Source organism: Pteronotus mesoamericanus, unplaced genomic scaffold (genome assembly GCF_021234165.1).
Source record: "Pteronotus mesoamericanus isolate MK-2021 breed Mesoamerican mustached bat unplaced genomic scaffold, CSHL_Meso_final contig_73, whole genome shotgun sequence".
Taxonomy (NCBI): domain Eukaryota; kingdom Metazoa; phylum Chordata; class Mammalia; order Chiroptera; family Mormoopidae; genus Pteronotus; species Pteronotus mesoamericanus.
Genome location: NW_026555245.1, coordinates 16,354,159 through 16,381,410, shown reverse-complemented (window position 1 = coordinate 16,381,410; position 27,252 = coordinate 16,354,159). Strand labels below are relative to the sequence as shown.

General features: G+C 42.9%; 1 protein-coding gene across 2 annotated transcripts; it reads left to right on the top strand.

Annotated features, from left to right (window-relative positions):
• The first annotated feature begins 1,157 nt into the window (after positions 1–1,157).
• Positions 1,158–17,087, top strand: FXN (frataxin). 2 transcript variants are annotated; one of them, XM_054583050.1, is made up of 5 exons: positions 1,158–1,351; positions 2,609–2,706; positions 7,371–7,491; positions 13,056–13,153; positions 16,278–17,087. In XM_054583050.1, the coding sequence occupies exons 1-5, from the start codon at positions 1,184–1,186 to the stop codon at positions 16,426–16,428; spliced, it is 636 nt and encodes a 211-aa protein (XP_054439025.1). In that variant the 5' UTR covers positions 1,158–1,183; the 3' UTR covers positions 16,429–17,087. The 2 variants fall into 2 exon arrangements, with proteins under 2 accessions (XP_054439025.1, XP_054439024.1); XM_054583049.1 differs by lacking the exon at positions 16,278–17,087 and adding an exon at positions 15,291–15,679.
• Positions 17,088–27,252: the final 10,165 nt, after the last annotated feature.

Sequence of the window (27,252 nt, the reverse complement as noted above, 5' to 3'; positions counted from 1 at the left end):
CAGCAGTTCCACTGCTGGGAATATACCCTAACAATCCTGAAACACCAATCCAAAAGAACCCATGCACACCTACATTCATAGCAGCACTATTTATAATAGCCAAGTGCTGGAAACAGCCTGAGTGCCCATCAGCAGATGAGTGGATGGAAAAACTCTGGTACATTTACAGGATGGACTACTACCCAGCAAAAAGAAAGAACTCCTATCTTTTCCAACAGCGTGGATGGAACTGGAGAATATCATGCTAAGTGAAATAAGCCAGTCAGTCAAATACAAATGCTATATGATCTCACTTACAAGAGGAATCTAATTAACAAAATAAATTAATGAGCACAATAGAACCGGAGACATGGAAACATGGAAGACTGACAGGGGCCAGAGGGGCGGGGGGAGGGGGATAATAGTGGAAAGAATGGAAGAGACTAAAGAACATGTATGAATGACCCTGGATATGGACAACGGTGTGGGTATTGACTATGAGAGTGGGGTGGATGGGATGGGATGGGCGGAGGAGGGCAAGGGGGTGGGGGGAATTGGGACAACTGTAATAGGATAACAATAATAAATAAATAGATAAATAAATAAATAAAATGTATTAACAACTTAATACTGTGCACTTATTAGGGTCCAGGGCCTGTCCAACAAAACGTTACACGGATTAATTCATTTTATTTTTACAACCCTATGAAATAGAAACTTTTATAAAATCCATTTTACAGAAGCTAGCAAGTGTGCAGTGTCCGGATATAAGCCAGGCAGCCCAAGTTGTGTGCACACTTCTAATTGTTGTAACCTATACCGGCCGCCAAGCAGCTTCAAGACCTGCATCCTGTCAGTTCCCAGCAAGACTGCACTCCCAAATCCTTCCTGTTTAGAATTTCTGCAGCAATGGGTCACTAGGCTAAGGTCTCCGCGGTCAGGAACCTTGGTTGCTCATTCACTGTGTTGCCCAAGAGGGAGATCCGTGCTTTGAACAAAGTGGCCTCTCCATTTTTGTTAAATACACAAAAAGTGCAAAGCTGGGAAGTTCTTCCTGAGGTCTAACCTCTGACCGTTTCACAGAGCCTGTAGAAGAGAGGTCGTGGGCACAGGGCTGAGCAGCGGCGCCTGCGGCCCCCGGCCACCAGGTGTCGCCGCGGCGCCCTTGGGTGGGAGGGCGGAGCGGCCGCAGATCGCGGGGAGGATGTGGACGTTCGGACTCCGCTCGGCTGCTGGCCTAGTACCCCGCTCGGCGCTACTGGTCTTGGCGCAGACCAGAGCTAGGACCCCGCGGCAGACGAGAAACATGCCACTCAGTGGGCACGGAGACCCGCGGGCCGGGACGGCTGTGGCCTGTGCGTCCAGCCATGCAGTGAGTACCCGCCAGAGAGCCACGGGGCCGCGCGCGCAGATGGAGGGAGACCGCGCACCGGGTGACGCTCTGCGCACGCGCGCCCGTTGTGACTCCGGCGGGCAGTACGTGAGGCGACGTACTAAACTAGTCCGTTTCTGTGAAGACTGAGAACAATGCCTGGCATATTGTGAACAGTCTAGCATGTGTTGTAGCTGTAACTGCGGTTATTTCGGCTGCTCCGACTTCCTCAGCGTGGAGCTTTTTAGACATGTCGCCTGCGCTCTGCATCCCCCTCCCCATTTGCCTCTTCTACTCGCCTCTCAGCCCCGCGGCTTCTGCTTGTCTCAAGGGCTTGATCAGGGCTCAGGAACCAAAACTCACAGTCTCAGACCCCTTAGTGGCAATCAGAGTGACCTTTGGTGAATGTAACTATTAAGAGGTGGCAGCCTCTTAAAGCACTTAGGTGGCTTCCCAGCTGAGGTCTTGTAGCCTCCGCCTTTCTCTCACCTCCCTTGCTGTCTCCACTCCGGCCTGACTTTTCTCTCCCTTCTCAGGCTCCGTGCTCTCGTGCACTCGTGCACTAGGGTAGAACCCTCTGCGAGGGCCCCTTTTCTAGTTCTCTACTCACTTCCCCCGCCACCCCCGTCCCCGTTATTTTTTCCGTCCCTTCAGCTGGTCAGTAAAGCTGGACGCCCAGCAGTTATGTAGTGAAAGAAATCAATAGGTCACATGGTCTCCTGCAGATCAAGTTAACTAATCAGATCTGTGAGACAGCTCTCTGCAGTCAGAACCTCCCTTCTGGACGGCAGCCCACTGCTGTCTCTTGCTATGTGTTGTTGCTTGTTTTAGGCAAATGCTAGGGGTGTTACTGATACTTTCCAGCTTCGTGCTTGCAGTTTATGTAGAACAGCGCTGTCCTGCAGAACTTTCTGTGACGATGGGTTTGTTCTATGTGTGTGTCACTACGCACTGAGGCCACAGGACACTTGAAATGTGGCCGATGCAACTAAGGAACTGACTTTTAAAATTTTCTTTTAGTTCAATACATTTACATTTAAATGCATGAGACTGGTGGCTACTATACTGGACAGCACAGGCTTAGAGACTGGGAAAACTCCTTGTAATACATTAAAAGAAGGTGAAAAAATTCCTAAGAAATGCTCCTGGAAAACTCTTAACATGATATTGTTGAATGTAGAAGTGGTGCTATTTAAACTTTCATTAATGGACTGTAATATGCTGAAAAATTGCAATGTTCTTAACTTTGGCTTTTAGAGTTTGAGCCTTCACTGCCTCATCCAGATGCTGAATGTCAAAAAACAGAGTGTCTGTTTGATGAACTGGAGAACAGCAGGAACTTTGGGCAATCCAGGGTAAGATGAACACCTTCCACATCAGATCTCTTTCTCCCTCTCTTTCTCCAACATATACACACATACGTGCACTTCTATTATTTTTGCCCTTTCTCTTATTGTTAAAGTTAAAAAAAAAAAAAAAGGCCATCCCATACGGAACCTGTTTTCTTCCTTAGCAGCATCACTTATAAACATCTCTCCACATCACTGTCTACCATGTTATTTTTAATGATATGGTATTAAATTATATACCATAACAAATGATCACCTCCATAAGTCTAGTAACCATTTGTCACACTATAAAGTTATTACAACGTTATTAATTAATAAAACATGTGCTATACATTACATCCCCATAACTTTTTATTTTATAAGTAGAAGTTTGTATCTCTTAATTTTCTTATTTTGCCCATCCTCACCCCCGCCTCTGTGGTAACCATCACTTTGGGTCTGTTTTTTGCTAGGTATGCATTTCTTTTTTTAAAATTTTATTGCTTATGCTATTACAGTTGTCCCAATTTTTCCCCCTTTGCCCTCCACCACCCAACAATCCCCACTCCCTCAAGCAATTCCCCCAACATTGTTCTTGTCCATGGGTCACGTGAGTAAGTTCTTTGGCTACTCCATTTCCTATACTTATAACCAGTGTTTTGAACTCTGCATCTTACATCCCCCTGACAATTCTGTAACCATCTATTTGTACTTTTTATTTTTTATGGAAGTTTGTTGTTGTTGTTGTTGTTGTTTTTAAGATTTTATTTATTATTTTATTTTTAGACAGAGGGGAAGGGAGAGAGAGGGAGAGAAACATCAATGTGTGGTTGCCTCTCAAGCACCCCCTACTCGGGAGCCGGCCTGCAAGCCAGTCATGTTACCTGACTGGGGATCCAACAGGCAACCCTTTGGTTCTCAGGCCAGCGCTCAGTCCACTGAGCCACACCAGCCAGGGCTACCTGTTTGCTCTTCTTCATCCCCTCAACTCTTCCCCCTTCCCCCACATCCCCCTCTCTGGCAACCATCCAACTATCTCTGTATCCATGATTCTGTCTCTATTCTTCTTGTTTGCTTAGTTTGTTTTTTAGATTCAATTGTTGATAGGTATTTTTTGCCATGTTATTGTTCCTAGTTTTGATCTTTTTAAAAAATTTTTTTTATTGTTGTTCAGCTGTAAGTGTCCCCATTTTTCCCCCATTGCTCTCCCCTGCCCTGCCCACACCCCCTCTCCCACATTCAATCCCCCACAGCATTGTTCTTGTCCATGGGTCCTTTATACATATACTTTGATTTGACCCTTCTCCTTGCCCCCCATTGTCCTCTTCACCCCTCCCCTCTGGTCACTGTCAGTTTGTTCTTTATTTCCATGCCTCTGGTTCTATTTTGCTCACTTGTTTATTTTGTTGATTAGGTTCCACTTATAGGTGTGATCTTCTTTTTCTTAAATAAGACCCTTTAACATTTCATATAATAATGGGTTGGTGATGGTGAACTCCTTTAATGTTTTCTTGTCTGGGAAGCTTTTTTCCTGACCTCCGACTCTAAATGATATCTTTGCTGGGTAAAGCAATCTTGGCTATAGGTCCCTCCTTTTCATGACTGAATATTTTTTGCCAATCCCTTCTAGCCTGCAAAGTTTCTTTTGAGAAATCAGCTGACAGTCTTATGGGAATTCCCCTATGGGTAACTAACTTCTTTTCTCTTACTGTTTTTAACATTCTCTCTTTACCTTCAACCTTTGGCATTTTGATTATGATGTGCCTTGGTGAGGGTATCTTTGCATCCATCTCATTTGGGTCTCTCTGTGCTTCCTGGACTTGCATGTCTATTTCCTTCACCAAATTAGGGAAGTTTTCTTTCATTATTTTTTCAAATAGATTTCCAATTTCTTGCTCTTTCTCTTCTCCTGGTACCCCTATGATGCGAATGTTGGACCTCTTGAAGTTGTCCCAGAGGATTCTTACACTATCTTCGGTTTGTTTTTATTTATTTTTTTATTCTTTTTTCTTCTTGTTCTGATTGGTTGCTTTTTGCTTCCTTATGTTCCAAATCATTGATTTGATTCTGTGCTTCATCTACTCTACTGTTGCTTCCCTGTGAATTGTTCTTTATTTCAATTAGTGAATCCTTTGTTTCAGACTGCATCTTTTTTATGCTGTTGAGGTCCTCACTAAGTTCCTTGAGCATCCTTATAACCAGTGTTTTTAACTCTGCATCTAATGATTGCTTATCTTTGTTTTTGTTTAGTTCTTTTTCTGGAGTTTTGATCTGTTCTTTCATTTGGGCCATGTTTCTTTGTCTCCTCATTTTGGCAGCCTCCCTATACTAGTTTCTATGTATTAGGTAGAGCTATTTTGACTCCGTGTTTTGGTAGTGTGGCCTAATGTATTAGGTGTCCTGTAGGGTCCCGTGGCACAAGCCTCCTCTATCACCCAAGCTGGGTACTCAAGGTTCACCCTCCGTGGGGACTGAGTACACCCTTCTCTTGTAGTTAAGCCTTGATTGCTTTTGGCAAGTCAATGGGAGAGATTTACCCCAGCCAGTCAGTTGCAAGGATTGACTGACCACTGACCCCCAACCTCCATCCTCTGCGGAGGATCGGCTGTGCAGGGGCAGGGTGGTGGTGCCCTGACGTGGTCTGTAGCTGTCCACTGGTTGCACAGACTCTGTGGTTTCCCTGGCGGTGCAGGCCAAGGTCAGCCCCCAGTTGTGTTTTGCCTCCCTGACTGGGCTATAAAACAATCGGAGATGGCTGCTACTTGTGCTGGGCTTGGAGATTCCCAGGCAAAGCCAAACTATGAATCTAGGCTGGCTGCTGCTAGTGTCATGCCGGGGGCCGCTTAGCAAGATGTACGGGGGCTAGGGGCTCACTGAGATCCGCTGTGGCTTTTTGAGAGGACTTAGGAAATTGTGAAGCAGGAGCCAAGATCAGCCATTCATATGGAAAAGTCTGTTAACAGATTGGGTAGGATGGTGCCTAGGGGGAACTCCAGGACGGGGCAAACAGTATTAGCCAGGTTGATGGAGTCTCAGATGAGGCACCCACCTGCCGGCTCTGTGGCTCTGTGGGGGAAGGGTTCAGAAAAGGGACAGTGGCATTTCTATCTGGGAGAAATCCGCCCCCTACCTCTTGCCTTGATGACAGACCCTCCCCTTCCTCCCTGTGTGCCACTGGTGCCATCCAAGCTATGTCCCTGGTTTTGGAGCTCAGAAGGAGTGAGTCTGAGTAGATGAGCCTGTGTCAGGGTTCTTTAAGAGGAACTGCTTGGGACTCCGGAAGTTTATTCCACCTACTGAGTCCCCACTGGTTTTTGCAGCCAGATGTTATGGGGAATTACCGTCTTGTCACTGGTATCCTGAGCTGGGGCAGGTGGGGCAGGGACTCCTCGCTCCCAAGATACCCCTCCTGAATTTTTATTCACCACGAGTGTGTGTGGGACCAGCCCATTCCATATTCCATCCCTCCTGCCAGTCTTGATGGATGTGGTTTCTTTAATTCCGTAGTTGTCAGACTTCATTCAACTCGATTTGTGACAGTTCTGAGTGATAGTTGTTCTATAATTTAGTTGTAATTTTGATGTGGTTGTGGTCGATGTGGTTGAGCTGTGTTACCTATGCCGCCATCTTGACTGGAAGTCTGGTATGCGTTTCTGTTGGGTATATATCTAAGGCTGGAACAGATATACAAATGTAATCGACTTTAGTTGATACTGCCGAACAGTTTTCAGAAGTGATTGTTCCATTTACTGGCCCATCAGCAACCAGTATCTGAAAGCTCTGGTTGCTTCACTCCCTGGCAAACTCTTGACACTATCTGTCTCTCTTATTTTAGCCATTCTGGAAGTATCCCATTGTGATTTTTTAATTTCTATTTTTCTGAAGACCAACAAGTTCTGCACCTTTTCATACATTCATTCACCACTAGGATATCTTGTTTTTTGAAATGAGATTTGTTTAAATATTTTACCCCTTTTTCTATTGGGTTTTTTTCCTTATTAATTTGTAAGGGTTGTTTATATATTCTAGAAATAAGTCATTTTTAGATGTATGTAATACAAATATTTTATCCCACTTTGTGGTTTGCCATAAATTTTAATAATAATAGCATTGGAAACCTCAACCTCTAGCTAAAGGGGACTGGTTGAATAAAATATGAAAATCCATATGTGCTGATATGGAACAATTTCCAAAATGTATTTATGAAAACTGTAATATCCCTCATTTGTTTTGTTTTGCTTTTTAATTTTTTTTTAATATATTGATTTTAGAGAGAGAGAAACATCGATTTGTTGTTCCACTTATTTATGCATTCATTGGTCGATTCTGATATGTGCCCTGACCAGGGATGGAACCCACAACCTTGGTGTATTGGGACAACTCTCTAACCAACTGAGCTACTGGGCCAGGGCCAAATGCGCTTCCATTTGAATATTAAAAAGAACATAAAATTTTTGGAAGGATACAGAAGAGACTGTCATCATAGTTGACTCTGGGGATGGGGGCTGCCTATTTGGGAAGAAAGGCCTATTACTTTACTGTTAGCCCTTTATGCTGTTTAATGTTTGCTCTGTACACGTTAGCTATTCCCCATCAGCTTTTTAGATCTAAACAAATGAACGCGGCGTGTGGTGTTAATAAACTGGAACGGTTCAGTAAGCACGTGTTCTGGTGGTTTTGGTTCCCTGCAGCTCTCTCGATGAGGCCACCTACGAAAGACTGGCAGAGGAGACGCTGGACTCCTTGGCAGAGTTCTTTGAAGACCTTGCAGACAAACCTTACACATTTGAAGACTACGATGTCTCCTTTGGGGTACCTCTTCACTTATTTCATTTTTCTGTTTGCTCCCGAAGCATTTTAGCTCACTAAAATAAAGAATTCCCCTCTAGCAGAAGTAAGCATCCAAGAGCCTGTGGTTCAGGGTGAGACCAAAAGACTAGGGTTCACGTTCCAGCCCTCGTCCACCAGGCTTGTGACCTTGGGCAAGTCACTCAGCCTCTTTGAGCCTCATTTTTTATTAAAAATAGAGGTTCTCCAGCTTCACTCAGTACCCATGAAGATAAATCAGAAAGGGACTGAGCGCGTGTTTGTGCCGTCAGGCAGACATGTGGAACACTGAACTAGACCACTAGTCCTAACCAGGGTAAGGTACTGCCTGAGCAGTATTCAGGCTGCACTGACAGGGGCCCCGCTCCTGGGAGGCTCTCACACAGGAGGTCAGGGTGCATTCATAGGAAGTGTATGTTTTAGAAGCTCACCTGAGATTTAATGTGCATCGCTGGGTCCCCCCTGTAGGAGTTTTTATTCAGTGGGTCTGGGGTGTGGCCCAGATCAGGCATTTGGAGTTTTAAAGTTTTAAAACCCCCTCCCCAGTTGATTCTAATTGGCATCTTGGGTTGGAACTTTTGGGTTGAATGAAGCTTGAGCCCTAGATCCTGGAAGCCAGGTGAGTGCCTTTTGGTGTCTACTGGCCACCAGGTGGCAGACTTTAGCAAAGGTCAGCCTTTGGATTTAGGATTACTGCTTAGGCCTTAGAGAGCAGTTCTTTTTTACCATTGGGAGTAATCCCCTTCAGAGCTTAATCCTCTTGATAGCAATTAATTAATACCAGGAAATGTCCTGAGGTTTGCATTTTGGGTTGGACCATGGAATTATTTAGGAAAAGCAGCTGTCAGGCTAAACTGATAGAGATGCTGTTGGATATAGCTGTTGGAGTGCTGGATGGAGAAGGGATCCTCTCAGGTGGAGCAGGCAGCAAAGTCCCGGAGCTATGAAGCCTGGTTGTAAGGAGAGTGAGGGACTTGGTAAAAATAGAGGCAACAGGGCAAGAAAGGAATGAACGCCTCCCAGGTGGTTTTAACGATTGCTGTCAGCAGCAGCAGATGCAGCTCTAGTGCCCAGGCAGTGTTTTAGAAGTGCAGGCAGCCTCAGAGGGCAGAGCTGCCTGGGAACCATGACGCACTGGCCTGGCCAACCGCACCATCTGTGGGATGATTAGAGAGGGGGAAGCTACAGGTCCCCTCTTCCTCTAGCTACCAAGGGCTGTAGCTAGAGGAAAACCCAGTCCCAGGCAAACCTCTGCCGCACGTGCAAACATTGATTAATATGTCACAAAAACAGTCACACCCCCTGTTCTAGTAGGATTGGTGAAGCTCCGCCTTGGCCCAAGTACTTTGCATAAATGTTTCATTAGAAGCAAATGTGCCAGTATTCTAGCAGCTGGATTCTGTTGACCTCATTGAATCCAGCAACAAAAGCTTCTGCTCAGTGGCAGGTCACAGGACCCAACTGAATCCTCCCTTCTGTGTCTCTTTCAAGAGTGACTCAGCTGCTGGGCTTTCCAGACCCCGTAACTGAGTGGAACCCCTTCCTGCAAAGCAAGAAGCACCTGTTTTTTTCCTAAGCCAACCCATATATCTTGAGTATCACTCTACTCACCAGCAAAAAAATTATTTCTAGCAAATTATTTGCTAATCAGGGAATTCTGTAGTGTAAATGTAGAAAACTGAGGGAATGTAGTAGCTGCCTCTGTAGTTTGGACTTCTGATTAAATATTTTGAAATGCTAACTACTCTACAGTGTGAGTTTCTGATTAGTCTTTCAGAGGCTAATTTAACATATTTTACATATACAATAAATCAGTTGAAGTACATTATAGGCAGTAGAATACCTGTAACATTATTACCTGAGCTTTCTTGGAAAACAGTCTCTTCCTGCTCTCAGGGTTCTGGGGTAGGAAGAAATTTTATCCTGCCCTCCTAGGTTCTTTCAGCTGGTCTAATAAACTTACATAAGACAGATTAACAAGAGGAAATAACCAAATTTAATTACATATATATGCATGGGAACTCCACATACATGAGAGAGTCAGAGACCCCACAAATATAAGAGATTCAGGGACAGTAAGTTAAACTGAGGTATATATGGCACTCTGAGCTCAAGGTAAGTTAAGGCACCTTGGGGCTTCAGAGGGGAGAAAGGTCATGGAGGGACAGTAAGAAGAGCAAACGTTCAGTAATTAGAAGTTTGCCCTGCCATATACCTAGGTCATAAAAAGTTATTTCTGGTAATAACTTCTATTATGGGCAAGGCCCCAAATGTAAATTACTTAAGGGATAAGTAAAAGTTTCCTGGAACCACAGGGTCTTAATTGCTGTCAGCTCAAAACAATTCACATGCCAAAGTGCACATTTTGGGGAGACCTGTTCTGAACCCCTACAGGGTCCAGTTGGATGTCACCTCCTTTGTGAAGCCCTCCTAGGTGTTCCAGGCAGACACCACTGCTCCTTCTTTACCCAGCTCTCTGAGGATAACTCCGCAGATCACCGATCACCATACATTTTCACTGTCTATTTACACATCACTTCCCATGACTAGTCTGGGTTCCTTGGCAGTATGGACACTGTTCATTTTTGGTACCCCAATGCCTGGAGGAACATTGCCCAGTAATAAATGTTGATTCACTATATAAGTGAAATGGGGCCCATATAATTTTTCCAAAACACACTTTCATTGAGGCTACTCAGCATATATAGATATTTTGCTAGCTTGCTACTGACCAAGGTATCTAGTCCAGATACACCCGAGAACGCATTGGTTCTTTTTTTTTTTTAATGAGAATTTGCTTGTTGCCATGTTCTTCATGATCTATGTTGTTGGTTTATTACTGCCATAGAGGACAGGTTTCTGAAACTTTTGGGGTCAGGACCCCCTGTAAGAATCCGACTGCTCTCGAGCCTCTCCTGAGAAAAACTTCTCCACACACCCCTCGGCATAGTTTTGGCTTCAGGGTGGAGGCTGTTTGCAGATCCCTGAAGACCACCTCTGGGTTTCAGGTTATGGATGCTTGCTTCATATTTATTCTTATTCCTTAAGGGTAAGTTGGTGTCTGTTTTAGGAGTGTGGGAAGCCACATATATTGGGTTGGCCAAAAAGTCTGTTACATTTTTTCAGTAAAATAAAAGACACATTTTTCATTTTCACCAATAACTTTATTGATTTGGGTATTTTGAGTATCTTTGGGTATCTTTGGGTATGTCGGCTGTCTCCCACTATTGGCTTCCAGGGGATGGAGGCCAGGGGTGCTGCTAAACATCTTCCAATGCATAACACAGCCCCACAGCAAAGAATTATTTGGCCAAAATGTTAATAGTACCAAGAAACTTTGCAAACCACTTTTGACACATTTGGTCAGTCATAGCACCTCCATACACTGCACAAATCTTTTCTTGCGTTTTTAGTTGCATTTTTACCTTTCTTGAAATAATAAAGCATAATACGCCAAAAATGTTGCATATTTTCTTCCATCTTCAATATTAAAATGGCCACACAAAAATTCACCAAACTTTAGAAGCTTTTTCTAATGCACACTTGTATGACAGCTGTCACAATACAGCCTAGCAAAATTGTTTTGAATGAAGTTAAAGCCAACTAGGCACTACTAGAGCCACTGTACAGAAAAAATGTAACAGACTTTTTTTGGCCAACACAATACATGAAGTCCCCCGACTTAATGTGTTATACCATATGTGTCTACTTCTATAACTCAATTATTGACAAAAGAAATTGCTATTTTTTGCTTCCACCTGTGTAGTGCTGCTATTGATGAGTGGGAATTAATAAACCTCACCAGCTGTGGCCGGGGTCTGTTCTGATTGATTAGCGCCCCTGTCTCAGCAGCTGCTAAATGTTTGGGCTGTCTCTAATCCTCTCCCCACCCCACTCCCCTGCATTTAAATCTGCCCACACTCCCAAAATAGACTCAGATTGGTACGTGAGAAATAGCAGTAACGAACAAATGCCCTTTTCATCTGGTCTATTATAGACAGTTCCAAAAGCAGTAAGAACTCCTGGTGAACCAGTAAGGCAGATCATTTCCTTCCTGCTCTTGCCACTTTCCTTTGGGAACAGCCTCAAATTCTATAGGGGGGAAAATCTAATTACACACAATGAACAGGAAGAGGGGGTGGGGAGGTGAGAGTGGAGACTTTCTGCCTTGTGCAACCTTGCCCTTAACTTTGATACAAGTTATCACAGTACCTGGTTATCATCCACTCCGTTAGTTCAACCACAAATGTATGTTGTATCTATCTAGCATTTTACCTGAAGAATGCACATGCTAGACACTGAAGACGCTAGAATGGACAGACAAATCTATTCTCAAGGGGCTTAAAGTAGTGGAGGGTCAGGTTCATATTATTTATATCACCTGTATTCCCAATGTCAATTCCCAATGTCTCTATCATTTCTCTGCTTTTTTTAATCAGAAGAAAAGTTATTAAAAAATAATTGAACAGTGTCCTCCCCATTTCATGCCTGTCAATCATGTTATTACTGGTACTTTCTCCATCTTTTCAATAGCTCTTTGTGTTCGTGAACCAAACACAAAATGTAAGAACCATTCAGGGCTCCTTGGAGGGACGGGCTCTAGAAGGCACAGAGAAAGGGCGCCGTGTATCTCTGCAGTTTCTGCAGGGACGGGGAACAGCGAGAGACTCCCCGTTCACCAGCGCCATTCAGAGGCACTTAGTGGCGTCGTCGCTGTTCCTTTAATATCTATCCTGCGCATTCTAAAGAAACCGCAGGCCTTGGGACTAAAGGGGTCCTTTGTTGAAAGAGTGTTTTCAAATTTAAATGAGCATTTATTCATTTATGGAGCAAAGTTGGACCAACGGGTCTTTTGAAGAATTCTCAGCTCCTGTAGAGGAAAATAAAGCTGGAGAGGAGCGTCTGAGAAGCTTATGAGATGCGTGGGAAGGGTCTGGAAATAAAAACCCTGGTAAGGAGTGCCTGCCTTCTACCAGTGGGGCTGAGGCTGCTGCTCTGCTAAGACAAGCAAAGCAGGTGGTTATATTACTTCCTCTTCTCTTACCTTTTTTCCATTTTTTGGTAATGAACTTGTCCTGTCCCATGTGTGGGCCAATGAGGTATACTCTAGGAGGGTTGCTGTGTGTCTTTTTTAACACTCTCTAGTATGTTCTGGCTGGCAGTGAGCAAATGAGGCAGCAGTCAGGATGCGGATGATGCAGCGCTCTTCCCATTTGCCAGCTGTAATACCTCAAACAGGCCGCTCAATACTGTGGGCTTCTGTGTGCTCATCTCAAGAGGAGAAGAATGATGATTTCCACCTTGCTGAACTCACAGGGAATGAGCAGAAGCACTGTGAGATAGGCGTTGTGATTAATCATAGTCTGATTCTGAGAGCAGCGTTCTCTCTGCGAGATCTATTTCTAAACACTAAAGACATTATGACGTATATTGTGCACTTGTATGAATGCAAAGTGTTGAGATATAACAAAACGTGAAGCAATTATGACGAAGTGATAACTTTATCTTATTTTCTTCATGCTTTCCCCACCCCCTACCTGATCCCCTAGAGTGGTGTTTTAACAATTAAACTGGGTGGAGATCTAGGAACCTACGTGATCAACAAGCAGACCCCAAACAAGCAAATCTGGTTATCTTCCCCATCCAGGTATGTTCAGAAGTCGAAATCTCTGGTTGTTAAGCTTGTCTGAAACATGACATCATGGACCATTTAAGATCTATCCCCCTCAGATGTTAGTACCTATGTAAGTGGACCTCCGCTGATGTTTGACCGTATGTCTTTTTCTCAGTAGGAAAGTTTATTTTGGTTATGTAACTTCTGTCTGGTGATCATTTGGCTGCTGTAAGCAGAGATTGGGCTGTTAACAAGATCTGAAGTGAAAAATTAATAACTTTTCAGAACTTGGCCTAGATAGTTTTTCTCTATTAAATCATTTCCCTGCCTTTTCAAAAGCCACTTGTGATATTGCAGCATCCGAACAAGCTGCACTTTGTCTTCAAAGCAAGTTGAAGTTTGACCTCTAGTTTGTTTTGAGCATCTCAGTTAAAGGTTAATTGAATTCCATTTGCAGAAGGGGGCCGTGTGCTCTGCGGAGGTGGGATGGAGTTTTAAACTGCTATTACAGGCATTTAATGCCCCGTGGCTTTTCCATTGATGTGCTTTCAATCTAGTGGAATAAAAAATTGTGCTGGAGATGGCTGTGCTGTATCTCAGGGCCCAAGAACATGTAGGGAGAGAGGGTCCCTCATCCTTCCAGATACTGTTGAAGTGGTTAAAAGACAGTAAAAGGGAGATGCCAGCAAAGCCGCTATTAGACCAGCCTCTGTGGGTCATTCGTTAGCATTTCCAAAGAGAACATACTGACTGTGAATTGGGAAAGACCCAAATATAACTAGACATAGAATTCTTTGAAAGCCTATTGGTGTTTTCATATTTCTTTTTAAAGTTAACTTCTCCCCTCCCCCAACCTTGATCTCATTTTTAGGCAGTTAATATTATACTATTTCTCAGGTTAATTAAGCGTTATGCCTCCTTCACACTAACCTGACTAGGGACTATGTTATAATTCAACAAAACAACTGCAGAAATCACTGTCATTTCTAGCAAGTCCCTTATTCACAAATTGATTGCTTTTTAGACTTGGTTTACTTGAAGTTGAGGGGGGTTACTTTATGTGGGCCAGTTAGCCTGCTCTCTTTGCCCTCAAACAGTTGCCCTAACCCTCACTGTGGCAGTGCATGAGGACTGTACGTTCTTATCCTTTGTCTCCAGAGGAACCAGTATGAGAAACTGGGCAGACCAGCTCAAGTCCAGCCGTCAGCTTTGGGGATCAGTGACTTTGTAAATACCGGGCAGGGCACCAGAACCAAGTGTGACGGCTCCACTAAAAGGATTCTTTGTGTGTCTGGAGCCTGAAAATGTCCATATCGTATTTGGACACACCTACCAGCAACATGATCCTACCCCAGGCATGTTTAGAAGCATATAATTCTGGATAATAATAAATTCCTTTTTTAAATCTATAATTCCTAATGGGAATCTGGAGTGAAAACCTGCCAAGGAGCCATTTTCTATCACAGATACTATGTCCTCATAAAAATTTTATTTCCTACTCTATTTTTCACATCAGTCCAAAATCATCTTTGGACTGCATTTGTGAGAATTTGGATGGGACTGTATTTGTGAGAATTTTTTTGGGGGGGCAGTGGATTTTTGTTGTTGTTTTTCAGTTGACAACTTTTCAGGTCCTGTGGAAAGAGCGGCCTTTCCTGGCCACTGTGCCCCGCTAAGGAGGCTGTAGGATGGAATAAAGGAGGGTCTGGGTGGGGCCCTGGAACAGTGGAGGGGCCTGGCTGTTCCTCGCGCTCTGCCGGGCATACTGGGAGCACATGGGGGCCCAGGGCCAAGGGAATGCTCTCTGGGTTTGGTCTGGATTGTTAGCCTTTTTAATGTGGTCCAGATGGTTTGTGTTCAGCTATTTGTGCACACAAAACAAAGGCCTCAGTCCTTTTGGTTTGTCCATTTTGTCTCCATCATTAGGAAATGTTCTAACCCCAACATTGGTTGATAATACAGAAATCCTTGATTTTGTTTTGTTTATTTTGCTTTAAGATTTTATTTATTTTATTTTCAGAGAGAGGGGAAGGGAGGGAAAAATAGAGGGAGAGAAACATTGATGTGCAGGAGAAACATCAGTCGGTTGCCTCTGGCACACCCCCAACTGGGGACCTGGCCCGCAACCCAGGCACGGACCCTGACCAGAGTCAAACTGGTGACTTTTCAGTTCGCAATCCACGGAGACACACCAGCCAGGGCAAATCCTTGATGTTTTTATACCCCGAAAGATGCTTCCCTTCCGAGCCTTCCTCCATCCTGGCGAACTCCTTCCAATCTTGGACTTTGGAGAATCTCTCCCTAAGCACACAGGTGCCCCTTCTCATGGGCTCCCAGTGTCCTCTGCTCCCACCTCCTTCAAGTGCTCATCGGGTCCCATCACTCTCTGCTGGCGTGTCCACTGCCCTGCCAGGCTGAGAGGAGGTGCAACTAATGGGCACAAGTAGTACAGCTGAACAACAAGACACGCCAAGACCCAACTCCACCTGTGTCCACACAACACAGCATTTCCAGCATGAAGTGAGCGCGCACACCACTCTGATTCCCTCGATGAGCTTGAGGTGACGGAACTAGCTCTTTAAACTCTCATTTCAGGGATGTAAAGTTGAATTTAAAAACAAAAATTTTTTTTTAAATAATTATATAGGTGGTTGCCAGGGGCTGGGAGAGGAGGGAATAGGGTAACTGCTAAATGGATATGGAGTTCTCTTTTGCAGTGATGGGATATTCTGGAACTAGATAGCAGTAGTGGTTGCACAACATTATGAACATACATAAATGATGATAATAATATGTGCAAGGGACAGAGCATCTCAAATGGTACAAAAGGACCCTAACTTTAAAAACACCGCTCTGATACAGCAGGTGTCACATGTGAATCGGGGGAAAGTCACAGATCAGAATGTGATACGCAGAGACTCACCAGTAGAGTTCAGATGTTTCGAGGTCTTGAGAATGATTCTCTTATTTATTCCAGAAAGTAAATTGTGTAACTATTCTTAAAAGAAAAACCCTAAAGCAAGAAGTCAAATATATACCTCACTAAGTATTACTTTCTGGAGTTTCACTCCAATTTTTTGGTGGCAGCATCTGCAGAATCAGTCTTTCTCCTAAAGGGCCGTCCTCCGGGCGGACTGTGATGTGCTTTCTCTTGCAGCGGACCCAAGCGCTACGACTGGACGGGGAAAAACTGGGTGTACTCCCACGACGGTGTGTCCCTCCATGACCTGCTGGCCGCAGAGATGACTAAGGCCTTAAAAACCAGGCTAGACTTATCTTCTCTGGCCTATTCGGGAAAAGACACTTGATGATGCCAAGCCCAATTCTAAAGACATTGAAAACTATAGAGCCAAGACCCAGCTTTCTTCTGCAGCCGAATGTCTAGTTTGTTCCATTCCTGCTTTTGAGGACAGTTGCATTGTGTGTAGCAGCTCTGGGAAAAGAATACATCGCCTTCCACTCTACCCCTGACTTTGAATTTTTAATTTTCACAGTGTTTTTGGATTTATTGTCTGAGTTCCTCCCTCACATGATATCCCTTATCTTTATAATGCCCATATACCCATACCTTTCTATACAACCTTGCCACAAAGCAAAATAATGAGAAGGAAAAATTCTGGGAGCAGAAATAAATGGGCTCACAATTCATTTTTTGAAGGACTTCCTGAAAAGCTGCATGAAGAGGGACTGGCCGATGTCACCATTCTGTCTCAAAGTGAGACTCATTAAACAGGAGCCTAGAAGTGTTCCCACGCCTCTTGAAAACATAAACACTTCTAAGCCTGTTTCTGCTGAAGTGTCAGTGGCACCTTGGGAATTCTCAAACCGAAGACTATTCTTTCTTTGTGCTTTGTGTCTGCCAGGGTGTATGTAGCCTGCAAGGGGTGCTCGAAGATATGGTGCTGTTTCTTTCATACATACATATATATGTACATACAGGCACATTTATGTGTGTGTGTGTGTGTGTGTGTGTGTGTGTGTGTGTGTGTGTGTGTGTATTTAAATCTCTTTTCAAATTTTAGGGTCAGTATACAATCAGCTGCTGTAGCACAGGTCTGAGAATGCAAAACACCCTCCCGAAGACCAGAGTGGGGAAAGCCATCTCCATAAGCTCGTGGAGGCTCCTTGTAGGCTGTGAAGGGCCACACAAATGGAAGAGGTTTGCGTTAATACAAAGAACCCTGGTCTGCACTTGGCTCAGCCCAGAGTGCTGTCTCTCTGGGCAAATTCCCAAACTCGCTGAACCTGTTTTCCTGTGTGTTAAAAGAAAGAGTTGAACTGGATAGAGTATAGTTGATTCCTAATTCAGACTGTCAGTACTTCTGTTAGGCCACTTCACAGGCTAGCTTTAATTCCCTCTGGGAGATGAGGAGATGACAATGAACAACTTTTTTAAGCTATGGAATAAAATATATGGTTATTAGAATTACTTGAGTGTCCACTGAATTCATGTTCAAATAATGAGCATCCTTTCTTGTGCCTGTACTGTGCTAACTGATGCTACAGACTGTTTGTGTTCCCCCAAATTTTTGTGTTAAATCCTAACCCCCAAAGTGATGGCGTGAGGAGGCGGAGCCCCTGGGAGGTGCTTAGGTCTTAAGGGGTGAGTCCTCATCAATGGTCTTAGTCCCCTTATCAGAGAAACCTCAGAGAACTCCCTCACCCCTTCTACCACATGAGGACCCAGCTGGCCCTGAACCAGAAAGTGGGCCTTCACCAGACACTGAATGCTCTGGGGCCTTGGTTGCTGACTTCCCAGCCTCTGCAACTGTGGGCAGTGAGTTTCTGCTGTTTACAAACCATCCAGCTTATAGTGTTATGTTATAGCAGCCTGAATGGACTGAGACAGCCTACCACACCATATGACCTCACTTTAACACCCTCAGGAACATTACAATTCATCCAAAGTTACACCCATTATTTTCTTAATAAAGAAAGATTACTGACAAGTCTATGCAAATGTGTAGCGAAGAGTTTTGCAGTGGGTGAACCATTACATTCCATTATAGAAAAATCAACAGTAAAACAATGTAAACAATTGTTCAATGGGTATTTAAAATATGTCTTCAGACAAAATTATTGTATAGTCTGACAGAAATTTTAAGTATGGTAGGTCAGAATCCGAATATAAAATTACGTGTGTGTCTTAGTCTTATTTCAATGCAAGCTCACTTGGAACTCACTTAAATGGTGCACTCATTCATCTGTCTGAACACAACATAAAATGTAGGTGTTTAACCAGGCTGCTGTAACATGAAAATGGAAGTTCAGGGACACAACGTAAAACTTCAGAGGTATTTATTCAGGGCGCCATAACAGGAAAGTGGAAGTCCTGAGCTGTGCTCTTGATGCTTTCCTTATGGCCTAGCCTTTCTGGCCTGTTTACTTTTACTTTACATGCACTTGTAACTGGTGTAATTATTCAGTTTCTAAGACCCTAGGAGTTTCCCAGTAAGGCAGTGAAAGGAGTACAAGCACAAGGACAGCCCCCGGGGGGCAAATGAAAAGCATATTCTGACAAGCAAACTGGAAAAGCACGACAATGGGGGGCCAGTAGCCCTTCACCCCCCACCTGCACCCTCAGACCCTGGGAGCATCATCACATTTATGGTATCACTTGTGTGAAAGGATGAATTTTCAGGAAAATGTCAACATTCAGTATAACAAAGGAGGCAAGGAAATGTGCAATAAAGTTTTTAGAAAGTTTTCAATTATGTTTAGCTTCCTGAGTAGACAGGCCCTTAATCACTAGAAAAAAAAAAACAAACTAGAATGACTTACAGACTTCTCTCTGAAGATACAGAGAAGCGCTGGGGGTATACGTAAGAGAACTCGAGTTTTTTAATCAGAATTTTAAAACTTGAATCCAAATGCTGCCACTTACTTGCCTGTTGACACCAGCCTCAGTTTTCTCCTCGTAAAACGGAAATGTCTGTCTGACTCGTGGCGCCTGGGCCCCCATCAAAGCGCTGAGCACGTGGCAGCTATTGTTAGCACATGCAGAGCATAATTTCATATTTAAATTAGGAGTTTTCCCCTAAAGCATTTTTTATGTCATCCTTTACTCACCTCAAACTTAGTTAAAAATGCTCATTTTCTGACTATGGTGATGGATTCTGATTCCATAGAACAGTATTTCATGCTCCCTACAATGCTTATTTTTACTCCATCTTCTGCATAGCTTCTAAAAACAATTTGGCCAACTTTAAGTTTGATAGCTTGTATGAAATAGGTTTACAGTATGTGTTTCAAGCTATACCTGCTCCTGAATTCTACTAACCTCATTGCCACCGTTAGAGAAAGACCATGTTTATAAATGTGAAATTTGTGTGGATTGGCCACGCAAGGTTTCCAAGGAAAGCTCGCTTCCCACCTTCAAGGTACACACTAAAATTAAAGTAGTTTTAGGTTGTGTCCAGTTGAATTCTTGGCAAGGATTCATCTTTTGTAAATGAAAGCACCTACATACCAGATGGGAAAGAAAGGCACAGGTATGAAATTTCATGTCAATTTACCCTGCTGTTCAAAGGTAGGACTTTACAACTGTCTTACTTTGTATAATTACATTAGAGGAAGAAATGCCTTAAAATCCTTGGTTTGACTTAATTAGTCATAACAGCCTAAGGATCACAATTAATGGCCCCTTGGGAATGTGTAAAACTGGATCATTTATATCCTGATGTCTGCTATAAAAATAGAATCTGAGCTCACATAGTCAGTCTTCTCTGGATGCATTATTTAGGGTATGGAATGTTTCACATCTTGACCAAGTGGGTATAGAGGGAATGTAAAGTAATGTAATAAAGGCCATGTACGACAAATGCACAGCGAACATCATATTCAACAGTGAAATGCTGAGAACCTTCCCTCTAAGATCAGGAACAACACTATGATGCCCACTTTTGCCACTTTTATTCAGCATAGTATTAGAAGTCTTAGCCAGAGGAACTAGGCAAGAAAAAGAAATAACATGCACCCAAATTGGAAAAGAAGAACTAAAACTGTCACGATGTGCAGAAGACTTGACATTATATGAGGGGGGATCCCCCAAAAAACCCCACAGAACTATCTTCTGGAGGGCAGGCACCCTGTATCAATAGTACAGGCTTCCCGTGCTAGGTGAGTGTTCTAGGAATCCATCTGTATGAATGTACCAGCTGGCATTGTGAGAGGCTGCATTTGGCGTCAGTGAATTTTTTTCTTTTTTGAAGACTCTCAGTATGCTTGCCCATTTCATGATGAGTGATTTACGAGCACACCTGCCCACACCATGCTGAGTGTTCAGCAGTTTTTGACCAAAAACAGAATGACCCCAGTGCCCCACCGTCTCTATTCACCCAGTCTCACCCTGAGCAACTTTTTTGGTTTCCTCAGATGAGAAAAGTCCTTTAAGGGATATGTTTTGCCAATGTGGAAGAGGTGAAACAAAAAAAGCAGAAGCACTAAAGACATCAAAATCAGTGACTTTAAAAACTGTTTTGAGCATTGGGAAAAAAATCTTGATAGGTGTATTGCATCATATGGAGAGTACTTTGAAGATGACTGAAGTTTAAATATGTAAGAATAAATACAAATTTTTTAATAAATTCCAGGTTCTTTTGGATCCCCCTTCATATATAGAAAACCCTAAAGACTCTACAAAAAACTGTTAGAACTAATAAACAAATTCATTAAAGCTGCAGGATATACAATCAATATTCAAAAATCTATTGTATTTCTATACACTGAACTATCAAAAAGACAAATTAAGAAAACAGTCCATTTACAATAGCATCAAAAAGAATAAAATACTTAGGAATAAATTTAACCAAGGAAGTAAAAGACCTGTACAATGAGAATTACAAGACACTGATAAGAGTAAAGAAGATACAAAATAAATGGAAAGCTGCTCTGACTGGTACGGCTCAGTTGGTTGGGTGTTGTCCTGCAAAGCAAAAGGTAACTAGTTCGATTCCTGATCAGGGCACATGTTTAGTTTGCCTCTTAGGTACCTAGTTGGGGCGCATACAAGAGGCAACCAGTCGATGTTCCTCTCTCCCATTGATGTTTCTCTCCCTTTCTTCCTCCCTTCCTTCTTCTCTCTCTGAAAAAAATAAAATAAAATAAATGGAAAGCTATTCCATGTTCATGAATTGGAAGAATTAATATTGTTAAAATGTCCATACTACCCAAAATGATCTACAGATCCAATGCAATCCCTACCAAAATTGCTATGGCATTTTTCACAGAAAGAGAAGAAACAATCCTGAAATTTTTATGGAACAACAAAGGACTCCGAGTAGTTGAAGCAATCTTGAGAAAGAAAAACAAAGCCTGAGGCTTCACACTTCCTGATTTCAAATCAGACCACAAAGCTGTATCAAAACACTATGGTATTGGCGTAATATAGAAATAGAGATTAACGGAACGGAATTGAGAGCCCAGAAACAAACCCGCACATATATGCTCAGTTAATTTATGACAAAGAGCCAAGAATTTACAATTGGTAAAAGGTAGTCTTTTAATAATTGGGGCTGAGAAACCTGGACAGCTACATGCAAAAGAATGAAACTGGACCCCTATCTTATCTACAAAAATCAACTCAAAATGAATTAAAGACTTGAACCTAAGACCTGAAATCATGACTCCTAAAAAAACACAAGGGATTAATTTCTTGACATCTATCTTGGCCATGATTTTTTTTTTTTGAAATTGACACCAAAACAGGCAACAAAAGCAAAAATAAACATGCGAAAGTACATCAAACTAAAAAGCTGCACGGCAAAAGAAATCAGCAACAAAATTAAAAATGAAGGTACAAAATAGAAGAAAATACTTGTAAACCACATATCTGATAAGGAGTTAACGTACAAAATATATAAGGAACTCATAGAATTCAATAGCAAATAAATAACCTAATTAAAAACAGGCAAAGGACTTAAATAGGTATTTTTCCAAAGAAGATATATAAATGGCCAAAAGGTATGTGAAACGGTGCTCAGCATCACTATGCATCAAGGAAATGCAAAATCAAAGCCACAAGGAGATATCACCTCATACCTGTTAGAAAAATTGCTATCAAAGCGTGACAAAATGTGGAGAAGAGAACCCTCATGCACTGTTGATGGGAAGGTAAACTGATACAGCCACTATGGAAAACAGTATGGAGGTTCCTCAAAAAATTAAAAATGGAACTACCATGTGGTCCAGCAATTTCACTTCTGGGTATGTATCTAAAGAAAATGAAACCATTTTCTCAGAGAGGATATCTGCATCCCATCTTCATTGCAGCATTATTCACAACAGCCGAAGTATGAACACAACCTAAGTTGTCCGTTGATGAGATGATCGCATAAAGAAAATGTGCCATATGTGTATATGAAAATTATTCATCCTTAAGAAAGAAAAAAAAAATCCTGTCATTTACAACGGCATAGGTAAACCTGTAGGGCATTAAGCTAAGTGAAAGAAGCCAGAGAGAGAAATACAAGTACTGTATGGTATCACTTATATATGAACTCTATAAGTAGAATTTTTTTAAATTTCAAAACGATAGAAAAGTTGTTGCCACAGTCTGGGGGGAGGGGGAAATAGGGAGAAATTGGTAAGACGGTCCAAACTTTTAGTAATAAACAGATTGTTTCCATTCTTATAAAGGTAATAAACCAGAATCAGTTTAAACCAATAAACCAGAACAGGTTTACTGACCCATTTACTGAAGTATTTAACCTGTTGAGGAAAACATCTGCACCTAGCAGGAAAATCGGCTCCCAAAGACTTTCTTCACTAACTGTTCTATCTCCCACCTGTCCTTCCAAGGGCCACATTCATATCTGGTGAAAATATTTACTGTCCCCTAAGTGGCCCACATCCTGTCTTTCCCCTCATGACGGTATTATGATCTCACTAGGTGTTTACTCAAACTTTTGGGAATATAGGAGTTCTAAACTCAAATCTCCCTGCTTTTGGAGAGTATTCACTTTTCCCCATAATGCCTGCATGCCCATGACAGTAAACATTAATAAATTGGTATAGCTTCTCTCCAGCTAACCTGCTTGTCATTGTACATCACGGACCCAGCCATCAAACTGAGGAATGCAGAAGGAAGGTCTTCCCTGGTCTCCGGTAGTGCCACACAGAGTAGTCTGACTGCCCAAACAACCCTCTGTGCTCTGCCTCTATAAGCATCAGGAGTCCTGAGATATATACTTTTTTAAACTTGAGAATGTGTGGGAAGAACAAATTTTTCTCTCCCTTAAACGTTCTTCTGGGTGGTCTAATAATCAAGTAGGCATGAGACAGATTGGCAAGTGAAAATGACCAAATTTAATACACACAGGGTAGGCAAAAGTAGGTTTAGAGTTGTAATACAAATAAATAATACAATAATTAGTAATACAAGAACTAACTCTGTTTCATGTAGTTAACTACTGTAAACCTACTTTTGCACACCCCTGTATGTATGGGGACCTCACATACATGAGAGACCCCACATGCAGGAGAAGCTCAGAGATAGAAAGGACTGAAGACATCCTGAGCTAAGGATGAGGTATTGCACCTGAAGGCTTCACTGCAGCTGGCAAAAGAACAGATATTTAGTAAACAGAAGTTTGCCCTCCCCTAGAGATAGGTCTAAAGAAGTTATCTGTGATGCCGGGGCCAGGTTGCTAAATTGGTTGAAGCATCATCCTGTACACCAAGAGGTTATAGGTTCGATTCCCTGTAGGGCACATACTATGTAAGCCAGTAAGAGGCACATATGCAGCTCAGCTAACTGGTGTTTCTCTCTCTCACATGGATTTTTTTTTTCTCTTTCTCTCCCCCGGCCCCCTGGAACCATATCATCGGCTGAGGATTTAAAAATAAAAAAAATGTTATCTCTGATAATACCTTCTTATGTGTGGACAAGGTCCTTAATTCACGTCCTTGTACGTAGTTAAAGAGAGGGGCTTAAGTTTCCATTGAGCCTGTAGCGATAGTTGCTGTTAGCTCAAAACGATCTACGGACCACAGAGGCACACCTGGGGGTGGTACAGGACCCACCGCACTATGCTATCCTACTAGGGATCCCAAAATCCCCCCCACCCCACTGCTTTCTTGAATTTCTAGAATTGGCATGAGACTCCAATTCCAGACCCTTATGGGCTCCTCACAGGACCATCTAGCTGTCATCAAGGATCCTCTCCCTGTTCAAACTTCCCGCTTGTTTCTTCCCCTTTTAAGGGCCCTTTCATCCTTTCATCCAATTTAGTGCATCATCTGCATTGTCCTGTTTCCTCCAAATCTAGTTGCTGGACCTTTGAAACCCAAAGAGGCTCTTCTGTATGGCACAGGGGATGGAGGAAGGAAGAGAGAAGAGCCTTCTCATTGGTCTGCTGTCAGTGCGTGCAATCCACAAAATAATGGGCCTTCCCAAGAACTTAACCAGATGTGTGCCCAGCCCCGGCAGGAAGAAGTAGGGAGGCAGGAAGTGAATCCTGCCCCTGGCTCTGGGCTAGGGCAACTGGCTGGGTAGAGGGCTCCAGCCTGCTTTGCATCCTGACGTTGCTTCTGATAACGGCTTCCTGCCTCTGTAGGTTCATGGTTCAAAAAGCCAGAGCAGCCCTAGTGCGTGGGATCTTGCAGCGGTTTTAGAAAAGAACAAGGGGAGTGTTGAAAGCCTGCAGGATGCCATAAAAACATCACCAGGAACACCTTTCCAGACACTCCTTGGACTGTCGGTTGGGGCTCAGCCTCCAGCCCTTCACAACTCACCCAGTCCTCGTCTTTGTAGTTTGTGACCACTATGTGACCCAGGAGGCAAGTTCTCCTTGGCTGCTTTTCCCTCTCTCTTAGGATTTTTTTCACCAATGTTTAAGAAAGTTTTGCCTGGACCACCCCATGCCCAAGGTAAAAAGTGCAAGCCATCCAAAAAAGGTAAAACTTCAGAGGCTAGACAGAAATCTACATCCTTCACCAAATCTCCAGGGGGTTCTTGTGTTTACTAAAATCTGAGCCCTGCAGCAGGAGGGAAGTCAAGGGCCTTAGAGATGCTGAGAGAGAAAACCAAAGAAAAAGGTGAATTCTGAAAAGGAGGAGAATCCAGACCTTTTCTTTCTTCCTGCTCAGATAAGAGGGTTACAAGAGCATATTTCCTGGAGCCTGAAGCCATCGCTGGTGAAAGGAAGTGGTCCGTGAGGAGGAGATGGAGGAAGTGGAGCCAGGCATTACTAATACCCCCTGCCGCCCCCTCACCCCCTTTTCGCTTCCCCCCCAGGCTGGCACTGGGACCAAGAAAACTCACAGAGGTGGCAGGCTGAGCAGGCAGACACTTCCCTTTTGGCCCTGGGGGTGTGTTAGTGAGGAGGAGACCTGACAGAAAAGGAATTTGCTAGGGCAGCTCAAAAAGGAGGGGAGATTCCCAGGGGCTCTGGGAAGCAGGTCAGTGCCGGGAAGGCGGGAGACTCCCGCAGAAAGGATTCAGGGCCATACTTGGCTGCAATCCTGCAAACACATTCTTCTCTAAGATCAGATACGTGGGTTTAGGAGACGGGCCGTTAAAATAAAATAAACAGCATTAATAATGTTAGTAATCATGAGTGTCACTAGTGTTGAAAATTTTCTGGAACCCTTTCATGAGTTGCCTAATGCCCAGAGAAGGATAATAACAGTGTTTAGTAGCCATAAATTATAGGATCAGTGCGCAGAGCTAGTAAGATGATGAGCCAGGGCTTGTGAATTGGCTTTGTTTTTGTGCTAATTAGATGTTTGGGGGGGGGGGGGTGTGTGTGTAAAATTTCTTGACCTTTTTTTGTCATCTCTGGCTCTTTCTGATTTAAAAAAAAAAACAAAAACAAAGAAAACTTTAAAGAGGTAGGAATTGACTACACTCTTGATGGATCTGTGTTTATGTTTTAAAAATTGACCTAGTAAATTTAACTGAGGCAAGGAAACTGTTAAGCACAATGTTTTTGCCTTTACTTTTCATTTTTCAACTGATTTTTGTGATTCTTACTTGATCCAAGCCACATGCTAGGATACAAAGGTGAACAAACACATTCTTTCCCATCTAGGAAGTCGTGGTCTCATGGAAGTAGAAAAGTAAACGAGAAGCAGAAAAGTAAGCGAATAAAAAGCACTGTGGAAAGACTGTGAGCTATAGGCCTACAGAGACCCTCTAGTATTTATACAAGCATATGTAAGAGGGAGTTTTAAATTATAAAAGGTAGTGTCAATGTAAGAATGTCCAAACATGTAAGAATTTTTGTCATTTTATTTGAGCCAAACTGATGGCAATTGCTGGGAAGCAAAACCTCAATGGATTGAGGAAATGCTCCAGAAAATGGCAGTTTTGCACCTTATTTTATACATTACAGGCAAAAGAGGAGACAGAAGGGGGTTACAGGAAATCCATTGGTGACAGATTAGGGAGGTGGGAGAAAGCAAGGGAAGGGGGACTTTGGGATTGGATAAAAAGGTAAAAACGATAGACACATACTTCTTATATATAAATGGGTCCAGGGTAGTTAACAGTCAACAATTAACATGATAACAACAACAGTGGAGGAATTTGTAATCTCTGCCCCAGTGGTTTGGAAAAAAGGGAACTACCTGACATTCCAAAGGTATGTTATCATGGATACAAAAAGACAATAGACAGGCTCAATTAAGCTAAAGATTTTTTGTCAGGAAGATCCTAGCCAAGGACAATGACTGCCCACCATTATCTGCTTTTAGTTAGTAAGTTTTAATTTCAGACCATCCTTTGTGGTTACTTTAGGTTTCTGAGTTTGTAAACCAGTCACACAGGCCTCCCCGAGCTTGTCAGTTTTCACACATGTTCCCGTTTCATCCACGGTAGTACAGTGCATAAACTGTTCTGTATCTTGGGTTTGTTTTTTGTTTGATTGTTTGTTTTCTGTACAGTGTGCCCTGGAGATTCTGCCTAGTAGCTGTGCACTTTAAATAGATCCTTGGGTCCAAAGCAAGTGGTGGGTAGAAGGAACAGGAACAGTAGGGAGTGAACCAGGTGTGGAGAACAGGACCAATATTGGTCCAGTCAAAATAACATAAAGTATATAAAACAAAATGGAGTCACTCATGTCAACCAAGATGGCTGCCAGTCGGCCATGACACTTTCATTCAAGAGGAAAAGCTACTTAAGTCATACCAGA

What these genes read in the sequence shown, in the direction of transcription:
- FXN (XM_054583049.1), top strand. Translation starts at nt 1,184, where the DNA reads ATGTGGACGTTCGGACTCCGCTCGGCTGCTGGCCTAGTACCCCGCTCG. An exon ending in CCTGTGCGTCCAGCCATGCA is followed by an intron (nt 1,352 to 2,608) that starts GTGAGTACCCGC and finishes TTTGGCTTTTAG; the next exon opens with AGTTTGAGCCTTCACTGCCT. An exon ending in ACTACGATGTCTCCTTTGGG is followed by an intron (nt 7,492 to 13,055) that starts GTACCTCTTCAC and finishes CTGATCCCCTAG; the next exon opens with AGTGGTGTTTTAACAATTAA.